We start from the raw sequence: 17,785 nt of genomic DNA, 5'->3' as shown, positions 1-17,785 counted from the left end.
GTCTTATCATCGTCTTCCTCATTGTCTCCACCAACAGGAGTTACAGTTTGGGAATGAGGGTCTACATTATGGTCAGAACCTTCTGCGTCTGGTCCTGGATCCGACTCATAAAGATTCTGGGCATCAGTGCAGATCATTTCCTCGTCTGGATTCACAGAAGCGCTGGAGTCGACCTCTGATTCCCAGGCTATGGTATGAGTAAACAGCTCTGCAGACTCAACCATCTGTTCTACCTCATACTCAGACGGGCAGCTGGAGATTTGGGAGCTGTGAGGAAGCAAGTGCGATTTGGGTGACACCTTTGAGGACTGGAGTATTTGTGATGTTGAAGTTGATGTGGAGGAGAGCCCACTTAAAGGAGCACTTGATATCCGTTGAAGCACCTGCTGTTTTTGTGCCTCATCTGGAATTTGTAGCGATTGGCGTGGCCGTAAGAAAGGGATCTTATCACATTGTCCGCTAAAAGAAGTAGACATTTTAGTTTGGCTGGAAGATGGTCTTTCTTGTGCACCTACCCCACGGACACAACCTTTTTTCCCCTTCCCAACACGCCTATTCCCTTTTCCACCAGCAGCAGGCCTTTTTCCACTCATTTTGGTGGTTAACTAATTCACAACTCTGGAGTTGTTTGCACAAAAAAACAATGGATGGTAACCGAGCAGAGCTGAGTGGCCAAACTGTGGTATTAGGCCAAAACTATTGGCTGGGTTAGATGCAGAAAAAAATTATTTTTAATTTGCAACCTGATGGAGGTCAGTATAGATGGACTAATAGACCAAGTCCCACACACCGCTAGAAGCCCAAATATTTTTTCAGAGCTAGATGCAGAAATTTTTTTTATTCAATTTGCAACCTGATGGAGGTCAGTATAGATGGACTAATAGACCAAGTCCCACACACTGCTAGAAGCCCAAATATTTTTTCAGAGCTAGATGCAGAAAAAAATTATTTTTAATTTGCAACCTGATGGAGGTCAGTATAGATGGACTAATAGACCAAGTCCCACACACCGCTAGAAGCCCAAATATTTTTTCAGAGCTAGATGCAGAAAAAAATTATATTCAATTTGCAACCTGCTGGAGGTCAGTATAGAAGGACTAATAGAACAAGTCCCACACACTGCTAGAAGCCCAAATATTTTTTCAGAGCTAAATGAAGAAAAAAATTATTTTTAATTTGCAACCTGATGGAGGTCAGTATAGATGGACTAATAGACCAAGTCCCACACACTGCTAGAAGCCCAAATATTTTTTCAGAGCTAGATGCAGAAAAAAATTATATTCAGTTTGCAACCTGATGGAGGTCAGTATAGATGGACTAATAGAATGATGCTATGCCCAAAAGATTTTACTTCACTAGGTGCAGTAAAAAATTGGTATTCTATACACAGGTGGTATATCTTGCAACACAGATAGGCTACTCCACTGACTAACACACTCTGCAATAGGCCAAAAAGGATTAGCTTTGCTAGATTCAGCCAAATGCTGTGAAAAAAACTTGCACAGCACTGGCACAGACCTGCCTGGCAAAAACTGATAGGAACTGATGTAACCTAGTCCTGAAAAGGACTCCAATTACAATTAGTCTTTACTCCCACAATCTATCTATTTAAGAGCACAGACCTGCCTGATAAAAGTCGTAAGAAATGCTGTAACCTAGTCCTTAAAAGGACTGCAATCACAACTATTCCCTACTCCCAAGCTATCTGTATATTTGTGCGAAAATTGGCTTGAAATTAACAAGGTATAGCGCACACAGCAACAGCGGTGCCGTCTAACACGCAGCTGCAGCAGTGAGAAAATGGTGGCGACGGGGAAAATGGCTTGGTCTTATAGGGCAAGGACATGTGACATACACTGCCAATGACACATGCCCTTGCTTGTGTGAAAAAAAGCACTTCGCTCCGTGTGTGCGCTGCTGATAGGCTGACAGATTGCACCTCCCCACTGCAAATGCGGGAAAGAGAAAAAAAAATGGAGATCTTCATTGTTCCTGCAGAGATCCATCCCCTGCTCCTCCCCCCGCCCCGCTGTACACTCAAACTGCGTATTAACATTAATTTTCATCATTACTGAGAAAAAATCCAGTTATGATTTTGGTGCACGAACAGTTATCGAACATAACCTCGAACAGCCGAATTTTTCTCAAATTGTTCGTGTTCGCCGATCGGCTCGAACACCGCCCAAAACAGCTCGAATTTGAGATTGGCGAACAGTTCGAGTAGAACAACGCTCATCTCTAATCTTCAGGACAGTCAGCAGTGTCTTCTTCTTCTTCACCAGATCTGCTAGTCGCTGACTCGCTGTGCGCTGAAGTCTCTGAAGGAAGGGATGTGGAGGTATTGTCCCCACACAGTCTCAACGATTGTACCAATGATCTGGCTTCAGGTACCGCCCCGCCTTGCAGACGTGTCATCTCAGAAACCAGACTGAAGTTGGTCCCTAAGCAAGGATCCTCCATCTCTAACAAATCTGGCAATAAGTCCATCAAGGTGGTGGCTAACTCCAAGTCTCTGCACCCCTCCAACCAGGCGGAGGACCTCCAGTTGCCTCCTGAATCCTCCAGGATGCTATCTGATAACAAATGGAGAGAGACTTTTCTGCACCCTGTACCTGGTACTTCGCCCACTTCATCCAGTAAGCTTGGTAAAGTGTACGTCAAGGCGGTGGTTACCCCCGAGTCTCTGCACCCCTCCAACCCGGTGGAGGATCTCCAGTTGTCCCGTGAATCTTTTGGGGTGCTATCTGATATTAACAAATGGAGAGAGACTTTCCTGTGTCTTGTTCCTGGTACTTCACTCACTTCATCTGTGGCTGAGGATGGCTCGATGGGAGGAAGCATCCTAGTCACCAAGATGGTGAGACCAGTTTCGTTCCCTCTAGTGGACAGAAGAGGTAATCTTCTTGAAGAGAAGGATCAGCCCCCAAATTCTCTGCAGAAAATCCTTGCAGGCTTGAAGAAGAGGGGGCGTAAAGGGGGGGGGTACTGTAACATCCCTGTGGTGTGCTGGCATGGCTTACCACCTCCATCTTACCTATCAATCCAGGCTGCACACTTTGCTCCGGTACCTGCTGTGTCTCTTGTCTGATTGCTTAGGGCGGCGGCGCGGCTACTGCTTGATTCTTATAATTACTGTGTGCGCACTCCTAATGCCTCCCCATCCTATTGCTGTGAGTCACTGGATACTTAAACCCCCTCTATTGAGTAGGGGGTGCCTGAGCAACACTTTCCTTCAGTGTGTTCTGTGCAACTGAGTTGCCAGGTCCCGTCCTGTATCTTGTCTGTTTCCGCCCCTGGGGGCTGTATACCCAGGCCTGTTACCTGTATCTGTGACTTCTAGTCTGTCTCCGCCACCCTGGGGGCTGAGTTCCCAGGCTCGTTCCTGTATCTTGTTCCTGGTTCAGTCCCTGTCTGAACTGTGTCTTAGCTCGTTACCGGTTTGTCTCTATTTCCGACCTTTCCCTTTTCCTGCCGTGTCTGATCCTGCACCTAACTCCAACTCGTTGTCTCTGAACTTCTGTTTGTGAGTTTTGTGTACACTCGCTACTTCATTGTAAGTACCCTGTGTGTATCTGGTTCTGCTTGTTCACCGCACCTGTGGTTTTGCTCTGCTCTGCTTGTTCACTGCACCTGCAGTTTCGCTCTGCTCTGCTTGTTCACCACACCTGCGGTTTTGCTTTGCTCTGCTTGTCCACCGCACCTGCTGTTTCGCTCCGCTCTGCTTGTCCACCACACCGGCGGTTTTGCTCTGCTCTGCTTGTTCACCGCACCGGCGGTTTCGCTCTGCTCTGCTTGTTTACTGCACCTGCGGTTTCGCTCTGCTCTGCTTGTTCACTGCACCTGCGGTTTCGCTCTGCTCTGCTTGTTCACTGCACCTGTGGTTTCGCTCTGCTCTGCTTGTTCACCGCACCTGCGGTTTCGCTCTGCTCTGCTTGTTCACCGCACCTGCGGTTTTGCTCTGCTCTGCTTGTTCACCGCACCGGCGGTTTCGCTCCGCTCTGCTTGTCCACCACATCTGCGGTTTTGCTCTGCTCCGCTTTGCTTGTTCACCGCACCTGTGGGTTTTGCTCTGCTCTGCTTGTTTACCGCACCTGCGGGTTTTGCTCTGCTCTGCTGGTCTACCGCACCTGCGGGTTTTGCTCTGCTCTGCTTGTTTACCGCACCTGCTTGCTTTGCTCTGCTCTGCTTGTCTACCGCACCTGCGGGTTTTGCTCTGCTGTGCTTGTCTACCGCATCTGCGGATTTTGCTTTGCTCTGCTAGTCTACCGCACCTGCGGGTTTTGCTCTGCTCTGCTTGTTTACCGCACCTGCGGGCTTTGCTCTGCTCTGCTTGTCCACTGCACCTGCGGGTTTTGCTCTGCTGTGCTTGTCTACCGCATCTGCGGATTTTGTTTGCTCTGCTTGTCTACTGCATCTGCGGGTTTTGCTCTGCTCTGCTTGTCTACCGCATCTGCGGGTTTTGCTCTGCTCTGCTTGTCTACCGCATCTGCGGGTTTTGCTCTGCTCTGCTTGTCTACCGCACCTGCGGCTCCGTTCCTGTGTCCCAGTCTGTACTGGTCCCTATCCTGCCTGCGTTCCTACCTGCCAGTACCCGCCTGTCTGCATGCCAGCCGTGCCTGCCAGTGCCCACCTGTCTGTATGCCAGCCATGCCTGCCAGTGCCCACCTGTCTGCATGCCAGCCGTGCCTGCCAATACCCACCTGTCTGCATGCCAGCCATGCCTGCCAGTACCCACCTGTCTGTATGCCAGCCTAACCTCCCTGTTCCTGCATTCCCCGGTGTGGGTCAACAGCTGTGACCGGGGTCTGACCTGGAGTAGCACCTGGTCCCTCTGCTCGGTTCCTCCCTGGTTCACGGAGTCGACTGAGCCACCGTGTGACCTTGGTCGGACCGAGTTGATACTTAGTTACGCCGCTCCAGGCACTCCTCGGTTCATGGTCCAGTGTGATCACTAATCATGTACACGCCAGTCAGTCCGGGTGCGAGCGTAACACTGTGATTTATTATCTGCGCCATCAACCCCTGCACTACAACGCCCAGCACAACCTATAACATCTACACTGTCCTGGAGCTAAGCTCTACCTGTGGAGAGCCACACCAGCTTTGCTGCACTAACATCAACTCTAGAGGACCTGCTCCGCAGCGGCGGCTCCCTTTAGCCGCATACCACCGGTGGCGTCACAAACTTTATATATAAACTATAATTCCCTGTAAATAATTCCCCTAGCAAAGACTGGCCCGGCACCAAGGACCCCACGGCCCAGGGGGCGCGTCATATGCAGTGAGTCCAACGGCTGCCAAAATTTAGGAAATACCCCAATAACAATTTAAAGACACATAGAGCTGGGCCACAGTAATGAAATGTTCCCATTAGAAAGGAGTGGGTCTCCCATACTGTTTGCCTATGCAGTGAATGCAACAGCTGCCAAAGATTTGCAGGAACTCCAATGTCCCTTGTAAGAGACGTAGAGGTCGGAGGGCGTCCTGAAAACAATGTTCCCATTTTTAGGAAGTGGATCTCCCATACTGTTTGCCTATGCATTGAATGCAACAGCTGGCAAAAATTTGGAGGAACTCCAATGTCCCTTGCAAGAGAAGTAGAGGTCAGAGGGCCTACTGAAAACAATGTTCCCATTATTAGGAAGTGCGTCTCCCATACTGTTTGCCTATGCAGTGAATGCAACAGCTGCCAAAAATTTGGAGGAACTCCAATGTCCCTTGCAAGAGAAGTAGAGGTCAGAGGGCCTACTGAAAACAATGTTCCCATTATTAGGAAGTGCGTCTCCCATACTGTTTGCCTATGCAGTGAATCCAACAGCTGCCAAAAATTTGCAGTAACTTCAATGTCCCTTTCAAGAGACGTAGATGTCGGAGGGCCTACTGAAAACAATGTTCCCATTTTTAGGAAGTGGGTCTCCCATACTGTTTGCCTATGCAGTGAATAAAACGGCTGCCAAAAATTTGGAGGAACTCTAATGCCCCTTGCAAGAGATGTAGGTATGGTGATATGGTAGATATTGTTGTGATATGGTGGTGGAGGATGAGGATGCGGAGAAGGAGGAGGACAAGAGCAAATAGACAAAATCAGGAAGCATATACCCATGTCTGGGTGTGAAGACAGAGGTGCATGTGAATAGAGTTAGACCTCCCAAAAAAAGACACTGTATTTGAGTTTATGCTACGCTGCCATCATTCGGTGGTGTTGAGAAGTCTCGCCCAATCCTGCCCTTGTTCATTTTTATAAGAGTCAGCCTGTCAGCATTTTCAGTTGACAGGCGGATACGCCTATCGGTTATAATTCCACCAGCTTCACTAATAACCTGTTCTGACAAAATGCTTGCAGCAAGGTAGGCCAAGACCTCCATGACGTAGAGAGCCAGTTCATGCCATGTGTCTAGCTTGGATACCCAATAATTATAAGGCACAGAGGAATCACGGAGGATGTTGGTACGGTCAGCAAGGTACTCCCTCATCATCTTCCGAAACTTTTCCCTCCTTGTGAGAGTACCTCGTGCCTCAGGGTCTGTGCGATGTGAGGGTCTGAGTAAACTGTCTCAGAACTTTGACAGTGTTCTCCTGCCTCTGCTGGATTGCATTTGTGTCTCTCTCACCTGTACTCCTTGGTTGTCCAACAAACTCTGACCTCTGCTGCCAGCATTTTCAGATGGGAATTTTTTAAATAATTCTGCAACAAGGGCCTTCTCGTACTGCCCCATTTTAATAGGCCTGTCATGCACGGGAATAAGAGACAGAAAGTTCTCCTTGTAGCATGGGTCTAGAAGTGTCACCAACCAGTAATGACTGTCACCCAAAATTTAGACAATGCGAGGGTCCCGGGAAAGGGAGCATAACATAAACTCAGCCATGTGTGCCAGACTGCAAAGAGGCAAGACTTCCGTGTCCTTACCAAGAGGATGACTGACCATCCACGCCATCCACGCTGAACAGACGGTATGACAGTTGTGCAGGTAGTACCGTCTATAGCGCAGGAAACTAGCTCCTGTTCTTCCTCCTCCTCATTGTCACCCAATCCATGTTGGAATGAGATGAGGCTGGGCTGTGTGGAATCACCCTGTATGGTTCCTTGCTCCATCTCATCATGCTCTGCCTGCAATGCATCCTCTTTAATTGGGAGCAGAGAGCATTTCAAAAGACAGAGAAGTGGGATGGTGATGCTAATTATGGTGTCATCGCCGCTCACCATCTTGGTGGACTCCTCAAAGTTTTGGAGTATGGTACAGGTGTCTGACATCCATGTCCACTCCTGAGGTCTAATGTGTGGAGTCTGACCTGAATACCAATGGCCGTGTTGATGCTGGTAGTCAACAACTGACCTCTTCTGCTCACAAATCCTTCCCAAAATCTGCAATGTAGAGTTCCAATGCGTGGGGACATCGCACAACAGTCGGTGAGCTGGAAGCTGCAAATGCTGCTGAAGCGCGGCAAGGGCGGCGGAAGCTGTAGCTGACTTTCTAAAATGGGCACACACATGGCATACTTTGACAAGCAGATGCTACAGATCTGGGTAGGTTTTGAGAAACCGCTTACCCACGAGGTTAAGCACATGGGCCAGGCATGGTACGTGTGTGAGTTTGCCTCGCTTCAGAGCCGCCATCAGGTTCCAGCCATTGTCACACACGACCATGCCTGGCTGTAGGTTCAGCGGTGTCAGCCACAGATCTGCCTGCTCTTTCAGAGCTGTCCACAACTCTTCAGCGGTGTGCAGTTTGTCACCTAAGCATATTAGCTTCATCACAGCCTGTTGCCGCTTGGCCGAGGCAGTGCTGCTGTACTTCCAGCTTCTGACTGATGTGGTCATTTCGGAGATGGAGGAGGAGGAGGTGCAGGAGCTGTAGAATGTGGGGGCAACCCTGATTGACCCAGGGCCCGCAATTTTCAGTGTCAGGAGGACGTGTTCCTTCCCAAGGTCCGACTGAGTCCCGGCGTCCACTATATTAACCCAGTGTGCCGTCAGTGAGATGTACCGTCCCTGCCCACAAGCACTTGTCCACGTGTCCGTGCTTATGTGGACTTTCCCAGTAACTGCGTTGTTGAGGGCATGGCTAATGATGTGGGACATGTGCTCGTGTAATGCGGGGACGGCACACCAGGAGAAATAGTGGCGGCTGGGGACCGAGTATCGAGGGATGGCTGCCGCCATCAGGTTGCGGAATGCTTCCGTCTCCATGAGCCTAAAATGCAACATTTCGAGCGCAAGCAGTCATGTGTGTGAATTTAGTAGTGTGGCATGTGGGGCTTTGGCTGCGTATTTGCGCTTGCGTTCCAAGGACTGGGGTAGGGACAACTGAATGCTGTGCTTAGACAAAGACATGAACATGCTTGCTGATGGTTCTAGTTGAGAGTGTGCAACGACAGATGCAGGGCGAGAGTCAACTTCGCATGCGCCAAAGACAGGGGATTGGCGTGCAACAGCAGAAGAAGCAGTTGTGTCACCCACAGACACTGTTTCTGGACCCTGGGGTTCGGCCCACTTAGTAGGGTGCTTTGGTGCCATGTGCCTGATCATGCTGGTGGTCAGGCTGCTAGTTTTGCTACCCCTGCTGATGCTGGACTGGCAGGTGGTGCAAATGGCCTTTTTGGGGTTATCTGCAGAGTCTTTAAAAAACAACCAGACTTGGGAAGACCTAACAGTTGTACTGGCAACTTCCGTCATGTTGGTGTTACGGGGAACGCTTTCCCACCTTGTGTCTGCGGCCACCACACTGTTTCTTCCTGCCTGTTGTGGTGCTATGCCTCCCTTCCCCTGTGTGCTGCTGTCCTCGTTCTGCATGTTCCCCTGCCAGGTTGGGTCAGTTACTATATCATCCACCACCTCATCTTCCACTTCCGCTCCCTGGTCCTTCTCCTGACTTTCTGGCAATTGTGTCTCATCATCATCATCATCATCATCATCATCTACCTCTTGCGACAGTAATTGCACTTTCCCACCGTTGCCTTCATGTGACCGTGACTGCTCAAATATTTGGGCATCTCTACACGTGTTCTCCTCTTGACTCAGTTGAAGCTGGCCGAGCGAGAGGCCCAAATCTACAAATGGAAAAGTGAACAGATCTTCTGAGTGTCCAAGTGTGGGATCAGTTGTCTCTGGGTACTCGGGATGGTGGGAGGAAGGAGGATCAGGGTAAGGAATATGCGGTCCAGACTCACAGCTACTGACTTGACCGTGTGACCGTGCGTTCATTGAACTTGTGAGTTTTTGGATAGTTTCTGCTTGAATTTTTTTGCAAAATATCATAAAAGCCTCCCAGAGCTGTTGTTTGATGTGAACTGCCGTATACCTTCATAGATCTTTTGCTTGAGGATACTCCAAAGGTTCTCAACAGGGTTAAGGTCAGGGGAGGATGGTGGCCACCCCATGAATTTCTCTCCTTTTATGCCCATAGCAGTCAATTACTTAAAGGTATTCTTTGCAGCATGAGATGGTGAATTGTCATGCATGAAGATGATTTTGCTATGGATAGCAGGGTTCTTCTTTTCGTATCATGGAAGAAAGTGGTCAGTCAGAAACTCTATATTGTCAAGGTTATTTTCACATCTTAAGTGTCCCCAAAGGGGCCTACCAGCTCTCTCCATGATTCCGGCCCAAAACATGACACAGGTACCTCCTTGCTGATGTCGCAGCCTTGTTGGGACATGGTGGCCATCCATCAACCACCCACTATTCCATTCATCTGGACAAACCAGGTTTGCACAGCACTCATCAGTAAACAAGACTGTTTTTAAAACTAGTTTTCATGTAAGACTGGGCCCACTGCAACCATTTTTCCTTGTGACCACTGTTTAGGGGTGGCCTAATAGTAGGCTTATGCAAAACTGCAAGCCACTGGAGGATCCTACACCTTGAGGTACGTAGGACTCCAGAGGCACCAGCAGCTTCAAATATATGTTTGCTGCTTTGTAATGGTATTTTACCAGCTGCTTTTTTAATCCGATGAATTTGTCTGGCAGAAACCTTCCTCATTATGCCTTTATCTGCACAAACCCATCTGTGCTCTGTATCAGCTACAAATCTCTTCACAATCCAATGATCACGCTTAAGTTTTCATGAAATATCTAATGTTATCATATCTTGTCCAAGTCATTGCACTATTTGATGCTTTTCGGCAGCAGAGAGCATTTTTCTCTCCCATATTGCTTGAAACCTGTGGCCTGCTTAATAATGTGGAATGTCCATATTAAGTAATTTTCCTTTAATTGGGCTCACCTGTCAAACTAATTATTTACAGGTTTTTGAGATTGATTTCAGTGATCCAAAGAGCCCTGAGACACAATAACATCCATGAGTATGCTTGAAAACAAAAGATTACATCTTTATGGCACTTAAATCCAATTTGCATAATAATTTGGAACATGGTGTAGAATTGGTTTATTGTTTTATGGCTTTCTATCCCTATCTCTATGGCTAAGCTGTGATGTCCTCTAATTTTTTCAGATTCACCACAAAATGGCTCCTGCATTTCCTGCTTCTGCTTTTATAAAGACTATGATAGTTCCTCATGATTGTTTGTGTTATACTATGTGATTTGATAGATGCATGGAATTATGGGGAAGACTGCTTGGTGGCAACAGAGATCATGGGATCCTTCCTTACCTGATACAATCTTGTGTAATATGTAAAATGATGGCAGCAAATTGCAAATTGTTTGAAACCACTAGATGCAGCAAATTTCTAAATATTTGACACAGACTTGATCATTGAATCAATTTATTCATCTTTAGTTAATATTTCTTTGCATCCCAAATCCTGACAATCACATTGCAAAGATCAAAATGGGCCTACTATGGTGCAAATTTTCTGGTGTTTGTTTTACCTTCCAGGAAATTGCCATGACTATTGGGTTAAATACTAATAGCACCTAATGGAATGTATGTGGTGGATGATGGAGTACTTATTGGTTCGTACAAGTTCTCTTTACCCCAATACAAGGTACTGGCACATAGATTTGTCATTTGCACAAACCCTAATCTTGTAATTATATCTACAGTAGTTTTTTTTTATTGATTTTATGGGTGAACAACTCTTTTCTGCATTACAAGGTATTGCCCAAGGCTCTATAAGACAGAATCATCTATTCTTATATTGTGAGCAACAGTGCTAGATATGACCTCTTTGAATATGTGCCAAGCAAAGGATTATTCCAACAGCCATTCTAAAAAACAGTCTAGTCTCAGCTATTTGCTGTGCTCTGTTGTGTAACCTGTAGGCTTCCTGAACCTGCTATTACATGACTTTGGCTCTTTAGTTTATCATCTAATCGTCTGTCTCTGGTTTCCGGCCTTGGCAGCCGACTCAGAATTTCTCCAATACTTTGCTTGACATTTTCTCAGCCTCTCTGTAAGTTAAAAGAATTCCTGATTTTTCCATTCTGTTATATGATGCTCACTGTGCTATGTCTAGTCCATATTAGTAAACCCTGAGATATTGTATCCAATTAATTTGAACAATTATCTGTTTCCCAGTCAATTTTAACACGTTTTTATAACTACCTTTAGCATTATTAGAGTCACAATGTACTGATATATTTCATTTATGCAGTCAAGTATATAGCTCCCATCAAACGGATGGACACAGACAGAAGAGGGACATTGTGCAGGAACAAAATATGGGCCCTTTGCAGTCCAATAATGTGTCCGTGAAAAAAGAGGATCGCCACTTTGGAGATGGAAGTGGACCCCCCTACCTCTTGGGCCCATATACAGCTGCATAGGTCAATGTTCTATCGGCCCATAACCCATCATATTAAAATGCTTTATATAAAATGTTGTATTTCTATTGCCTCAAATTCCAAAAAGAAAAATAGCTGGAAAGGGCTGGCAAGGCATGAGTCCCTGATGATGGAGCAGCAACAAGCAACTCTTCCTTGATTAGTGTAGTTACATACAGGGTTATATACAGAGTTAGGGTGCTCAGTTGAATTGCTGACAAAAGTATCTTAATCATTACAGATAAAATATTAAAAAACATCACTTAATCTCACAGACAACATAGGTGAAACAGCTGAAAACAATGTCTAGACTGAACAATTTTCTTCATTGATGAAGGTGAGCAAAATAAAATCTAATATCTAATATTGTAAGTAACTATACAGTATATTTAAATCAAACATTGAAATCAGATACTTTCTCCTCTGAAAAACACAAATTTATCTTATGCTTTAGACAAATCTACAACGGTCAGTAGTGTGATACTTTTCTTCTTCCAGGAGTAAAATTGTACCACTCTGCTTCATATTCTGCACTGTAGATTTTCCCATCAATGTCTAGTAATGTTTTCTCCTTGGCTTGGTAAACCCAAGCTTTTATTGGGAATTATACGTAATAAAAGAACAGAACAGTGTATATATTATACAGCAGGTTACATAGTGTATATATCATAGGATATTCTGTAAAATAGCCTTTATAGTCTGTGAACGCTATAAACATTTCCACAAGGAGGCTCCTAACAAATTAATTACTCTGCAATCTACAAACATTTTAATTATCTACATTTTATAGCTTATAATAAAATTATTAGGTACAAACATTTCTTGAAAAATGAAACATGAATGAAGGAATAATCAATGTAGGTTTTACCATTTTACCAGGTTATACATATTTCTGTGTGTGCCATGCATAGAAGAGGTTTCCCAACCACAACCTTGCCAGGAGTTTCAGCTTTCTAAAAGTTAAACTGGGTGTCCATACTTACTATTGCTTGTTTCAAAACTCAGGATTGTTTAATTTTTTAATATGGAGATTGGAGTTTTTTTTTTCAGACATGGGATTCAAAAAATAACATACTAGAATTATAAACTGTAGTGCTGACTGTAGACAGACAGCTTATTCTCCTTTAAATTTATATTTATGTGGGACATTTGGAACTTTGTATAAAAAAAATCGGAGCTAATACTGCTATAAAGATAAACAGAGAAAAGAATCAGGACAGAATTTCAGCTCTAAAAATGTTCTTTATAGAAAGTTGAGATTTACTTTAAGCCATATAGCTTGTTTTATCACTGTGTTTTGATCATATTTGAATATGGGGTTTTATTGTGTTTAGTACATATTTGTCTTTTTTGTCTTTTTTTCAGATTGCCTTCCTGTATATGTTTGACGTCGCTTTTTATTGCTCTAAGACAAATCCCACTGATTACTTAGTTCTGAAGTTTTTTGACTAATGAGACTGCAATTACATATTAAACTGATTTATTATCTAGAAGATGGCTAGACCAGATAGATAATTTGCAGTTTAAGATATGCAGAAGAAATTCGTAATTAGTCTTGTGCAATACATCCTGTAGGAACATTGACTAATAGTAGAGGAAAGTGAAAGAAACTCCATTAATTAATAACCATTGTAACAGACAAGTCTGAGACTTAAAATCATAAATAAATGTAATTACCATATAAATATAGTTTAACATCAGCATTTTCTCAATGGACAGTCACAGAAACGTAAATGTTCATCTTGCTATCATGTAGGAACTAAATTAGTTTGTAAATTTCTGCTTCTAGTATCCATTGTTGCCAACTTGTCATCAATATACATATTACCAATCCATCAACACGACTGTTCTCTCTCCTCTCTACAAAAATGAAATCATCATCAGGATTTACACCCATAAGCTAATATCAGAGCTCTATTTGCCTTGTAATGTTGATTCCTATCACTCCCATAGTATTCATACAAAGTTCTCAACATTTTTGCTAAATTCACTTTTTAATATTTGGCTCCACATAATATAATTACCTGAAAAAGTCCAAGAGGTGCATGCTTAGTGAGGAACAGTTTAGAACATTCTGTTGATATCGCATAAAACAAAGACTTGAATGATGTCCCAGCAAGACCCTCTTCGCCTTCTCCTTGGGCCACAAATCCTGTGCATTTCAGAGGTTTGTCACAGTAAGTCCCTGTGGGCTCTTGTGAGCTGGAGGGCGCCTTACCATCATATCGGCATGATTTGTGGGCATGATATCGGCAGAATAGACTCGGCTGTTTCTCAAATTCAGTGCTGTTATTAGCTTAGGTATAAATTCTGTTGACAGGTTCTCTTTAAGCTGGCCATATGTAATTGGTCTAATGTGTATGGAAGGTCTCCTATTGATCTCCAGTTGGCAGAAGTATGGGGGGGAAGGAAACGTTAACTTTCAAAAAAAGCCTGATTTTTGACTCAAGGAAGACAAGCTACGACCTGAGGTGTCTGTCAGCAGCTTATACACCTCTCAACACTCAGAACACATGTACAATTGGCCAAGTGTACCCATGTATGGGGGTTCAGCTTTTGGCCAACGTTAAAGGGCGAGCTTAGAGGGACCATTGATCATCACTTATATTTTTCAAACGTAAACAATACTTGACCAAAACAATGTTTCAGATGCAATTTAAACAGATTTGAAACATGAACTCCTACCTGATGGACTGATGAGAAGAAGGAAAACAACAGCTGGAACAATGTAAGCAGTCAGCATCCAGAGAGCTGGTCTTAATATTCTATGTTCAGCTAAGTGGTATGGACTTTCTTTCATTTCTCTAGTCATATTATAGCACCAATGATCATTTAACCACCAAATTCTGGGAGAAGTCCCAAAACCTAAAGAAAAGTAGTTATATCTAACAGGATTATTTAGGTTTCCTGCTTTTAAAATTAGAATAATTAATTTTCACATTTGCAAACAAATATATAAAAAATACATTTTAAATATATAGTAAATATTATAGTAGTAATACAGAATTATAACATTGTAAAGTTGTGCAAAAAGATCAAGAGCCTTGTGAACTTCCTCCTACCTATCAACTTCCGATGCACCTCTTCTGATTAGTAGGCCTGGCATTATTTAGAAGAGGCATTGGGGCTACCCGTAGGTAGGATGAGGTTCTCAGGGCTCTGTTACAGCTAACATAGACTACCAATGTGTCAGCTGGACCAGAGTTTTGCCAATACTTCTGCTTAACTCTATAATGTAGATATTACAACCATTGTCATTATGAAATAATACAAATAATCAGTGTCGGACTGGCCTAGTAGAGCATCAGAGGATCTTCCAGTGCCCCTCCCCCCTTGCTTTTGTATGTTTGGAGCTTAGATACTTCAGCTGAAGTCAAGAGCATCATTTAAAATAGCACTGGCATCTACATTGAGTTCTGCAGTACGACCTTAATAAAACTCTGTGAGACCTTAACACCTCCTTCCTTCGGTCTCACACACAAACTTCTATCTTCTTTGCTGTAAGGGCAGAGAGAGTGAAGGGGTCTACAGACTGCAGCTACACAAAGTTGAACCTTTTTACCATCACTCAGCTGTAAAGTAAGGTTTTCTGTGTGTATATTAATTGGGTATGTGTTTATTGTGTACACTGTGTGTGAGTACATGTGTTTATTGTGTAGACTGTGTGTGAGTACTTATACTCATCTATAGTGTGTATAGCTGTCAGTGTGAGGGAGGGGATTCATTCAGTTAGGGGTGATATGACTGGTGGGGGATGGAGCCCTCAATCAGTTATGGATGACTGGGGGCCCCATCCCACAACACCCATATTATCCTTTACTGAATGAGAGCCCCCAAACTCAGAGTGACAGCTATCCAGCATTGTACATGAGTATAAATATTCATAGTTCATATACACACTCACTGACAGCTGTGTGAGTCAAGCTAAAATGCCCTCAGTCAGTTATGACCTCATAGGTGATATAGAAACATAACCTTTCATAAATAGTCTATAATGGTGGAGAGTTAGAGGAAGTTCTCTTTCCAAATTAATAAAGCCATAACTGGTAAAGGACCCTCTTCCATTCCCCATCTTCATCAATAAGGGCTTTTTCACACACCAGATTTTTTGGTAAGTGTGTTATCCATCATTTTTGCACATAGACCACGAAGCCATTAAAGTGAATATGGTCAACGTGGTCCATCTAATCCAATGTAGTCCATATAGTGCTAAAAAAAATGTAAGAAATCTTTGATATTTAGTTTCACATGCTTTATCTTAATGTACACAGCGCTGTCCTCCTTTTTGTTGCAGACTTTCTTATTTCTATAGTAAATGGATGGTGGGCCCTAAGAGGTGGTGGGCTCTGTGTTCTCGAGTTCAACATTGCAAATAATACACAACTGACATTATAGTATAAATTATCATCACAATGAATATTATTCCCATCATTATCACTGTTTACAATTGATACAGTTTTCTATTGTATAATTTAAAAAAACCTGGACATTGTTTGTATGCTGTTTTGGTATTTTATACTGATAAATGATTATATTTATTATAATGATGCTCATGCAGTCAGGGTGAATCAGTATCAAGGAGGTAGTCTCCTCTCCAGCCTCCTGAGCAAGCCGTACATGTCACCCCCCCTTTAAATCCCCTTCCCTTCAGCTCCTCCAATGCATTGTGTATTACTGTTACTGTCATCAGTAGTAGCAGTATAAAGAAGCCAGTGTGGACCCAGTGCCTTTCCGTGTTACATGAGAAACTATCATGTTGACAGGCAGCGATATCTAAGTCTGTGCTCCACTCTTTTCTGATCCTGCACTGCTGGATCCAGAGGTGTAACTTGAAGCTTCTCGGCACCAGTGCAAAATCTGTAACAGAAACTCCAACCTACTGTGTACAAACTTATAATACTGGGGTCTTTCTGTGTCCTAAAAAGAAGAATGACCCAACTATCATCAAACAGCTGAAACCCATTTTAAGACATCAGAGTTGTTTGTGTTTTGTCTTAGATTAGAGTTTATCGCCCCCGACATATGACATAATAGTATGTAACATATTGGATGCTGGTATATGAAGAGACACCATACCCGGCAGATGACGACTGTGTCACACAGCTGGCATCTTCCTGTATCAGTAAAAAGATGCCGTTTTACAATTTGAATGCCACTTTCAATAACAGTGGCATTAAAATAGTGCAATTGCTAGTGCGCCTGCTCCGGGTCCCATTCACCACCCTGTGATGCAATAAAAAATAAATCACTTGTCAGAAAATGGAGACACAAATGAAATTTTTTTTACAAATTTACGGATTTTTTTCATGATTTAAATAATAAAAAAACTATATAAGTTTGGTATTACCACAATCATTCTGACTTGGATAATCATATTGCCAGGTGATAATGAATACCATAAAAATGAACTCCCACCCCCCAAAAAAAGCAATGTCAGGTTTTGTCAATGTGTTTGTTTTTTTTTCATCATTTTACTGCACTTGGATCTTTTGCTATTTACCAATACAATTATTAGGCTATGTGCCCACGATGCAGAAATGCTCCGGATTTTTTCCTGAGCATTTCTGCATCTCCCTGGCAGAAAAAACGCATGCGGATTGTACATGCGGATTGTACATGCGTTTTTCCTGCCAGGGACAAGCGGAAGTGAAGCGTTCTTCACATGCATTTCCGCATGCTGGTTGTCATGCGCTTTCCAAGCGATTTTAGCATCACTTGGAAAGTGCTTGTCAACTTGATCACACTATATAAATCCATGGAAACGGCATGGATTTATATACTGTGACCTTAAAGAATGGTAAAAAATAAAAAAATAAATCTATACTTACCGTCCGATGGCCCCCACAGTCTTTATTCGCTCCGTCCTGGCTTGCCGGCAGCTCGCGGTACACTGAAGGACCTGCCGTCACATAACTAAATGACGTCAGGGCAGGTCCTTCAGTCCAACGCGATCTGCCGGCAAGCGAAGACAAGGGCACCGCAGGCCATCAGAAGGTAAGTATAATATTTATTTTTTATTTTTTATTTTATTCTTTTTTTTACAGGTTCTATGGTACCCG

At 43.8% G+C, this 17,785-nt stretch overlaps 1 protein-coding gene across 1 annotated transcript in view; it reads right to left on the bottom strand.

Annotated features, from left to right (window-relative positions):
* SSC4D (scavenger receptor cysteine rich family member with 4 domains) overlaps positions 1–14,526 on the bottom strand; it is a 95,956-nt gene extending 81,430 nt beyond the window's left edge. The window contains exon 1 of the mRNA XM_073669114.1: positions 14,412–14,526. Within this exon, the coding sequence (XP_073525215.1) occupies positions 14,412–14,526 (115 nt within the window). The remainder of the gene's footprint in view (positions 1–14,411) is intronic.
* Positions 14,527–17,785: the final 3,259 nt, after the last annotated feature.

This window comes from Phyllobates terribilis, unplaced genomic scaffold (assembly GCF_046119375.1).
Source record: "Phyllobates terribilis strain yellow unplaced genomic scaffold, ASM4611937v1 Scaffold_2__4_contigs__length_985480577, whole genome shotgun sequence".
NCBI lineage: Eukaryota > Metazoa > Chordata > Amphibia > Anura > Dendrobatidae > Phyllobates > Phyllobates terribilis.
Note: the sequence above shows the minus strand (reverse complement) of the source record. Positions and strands in the feature narration are given on the sequence as shown.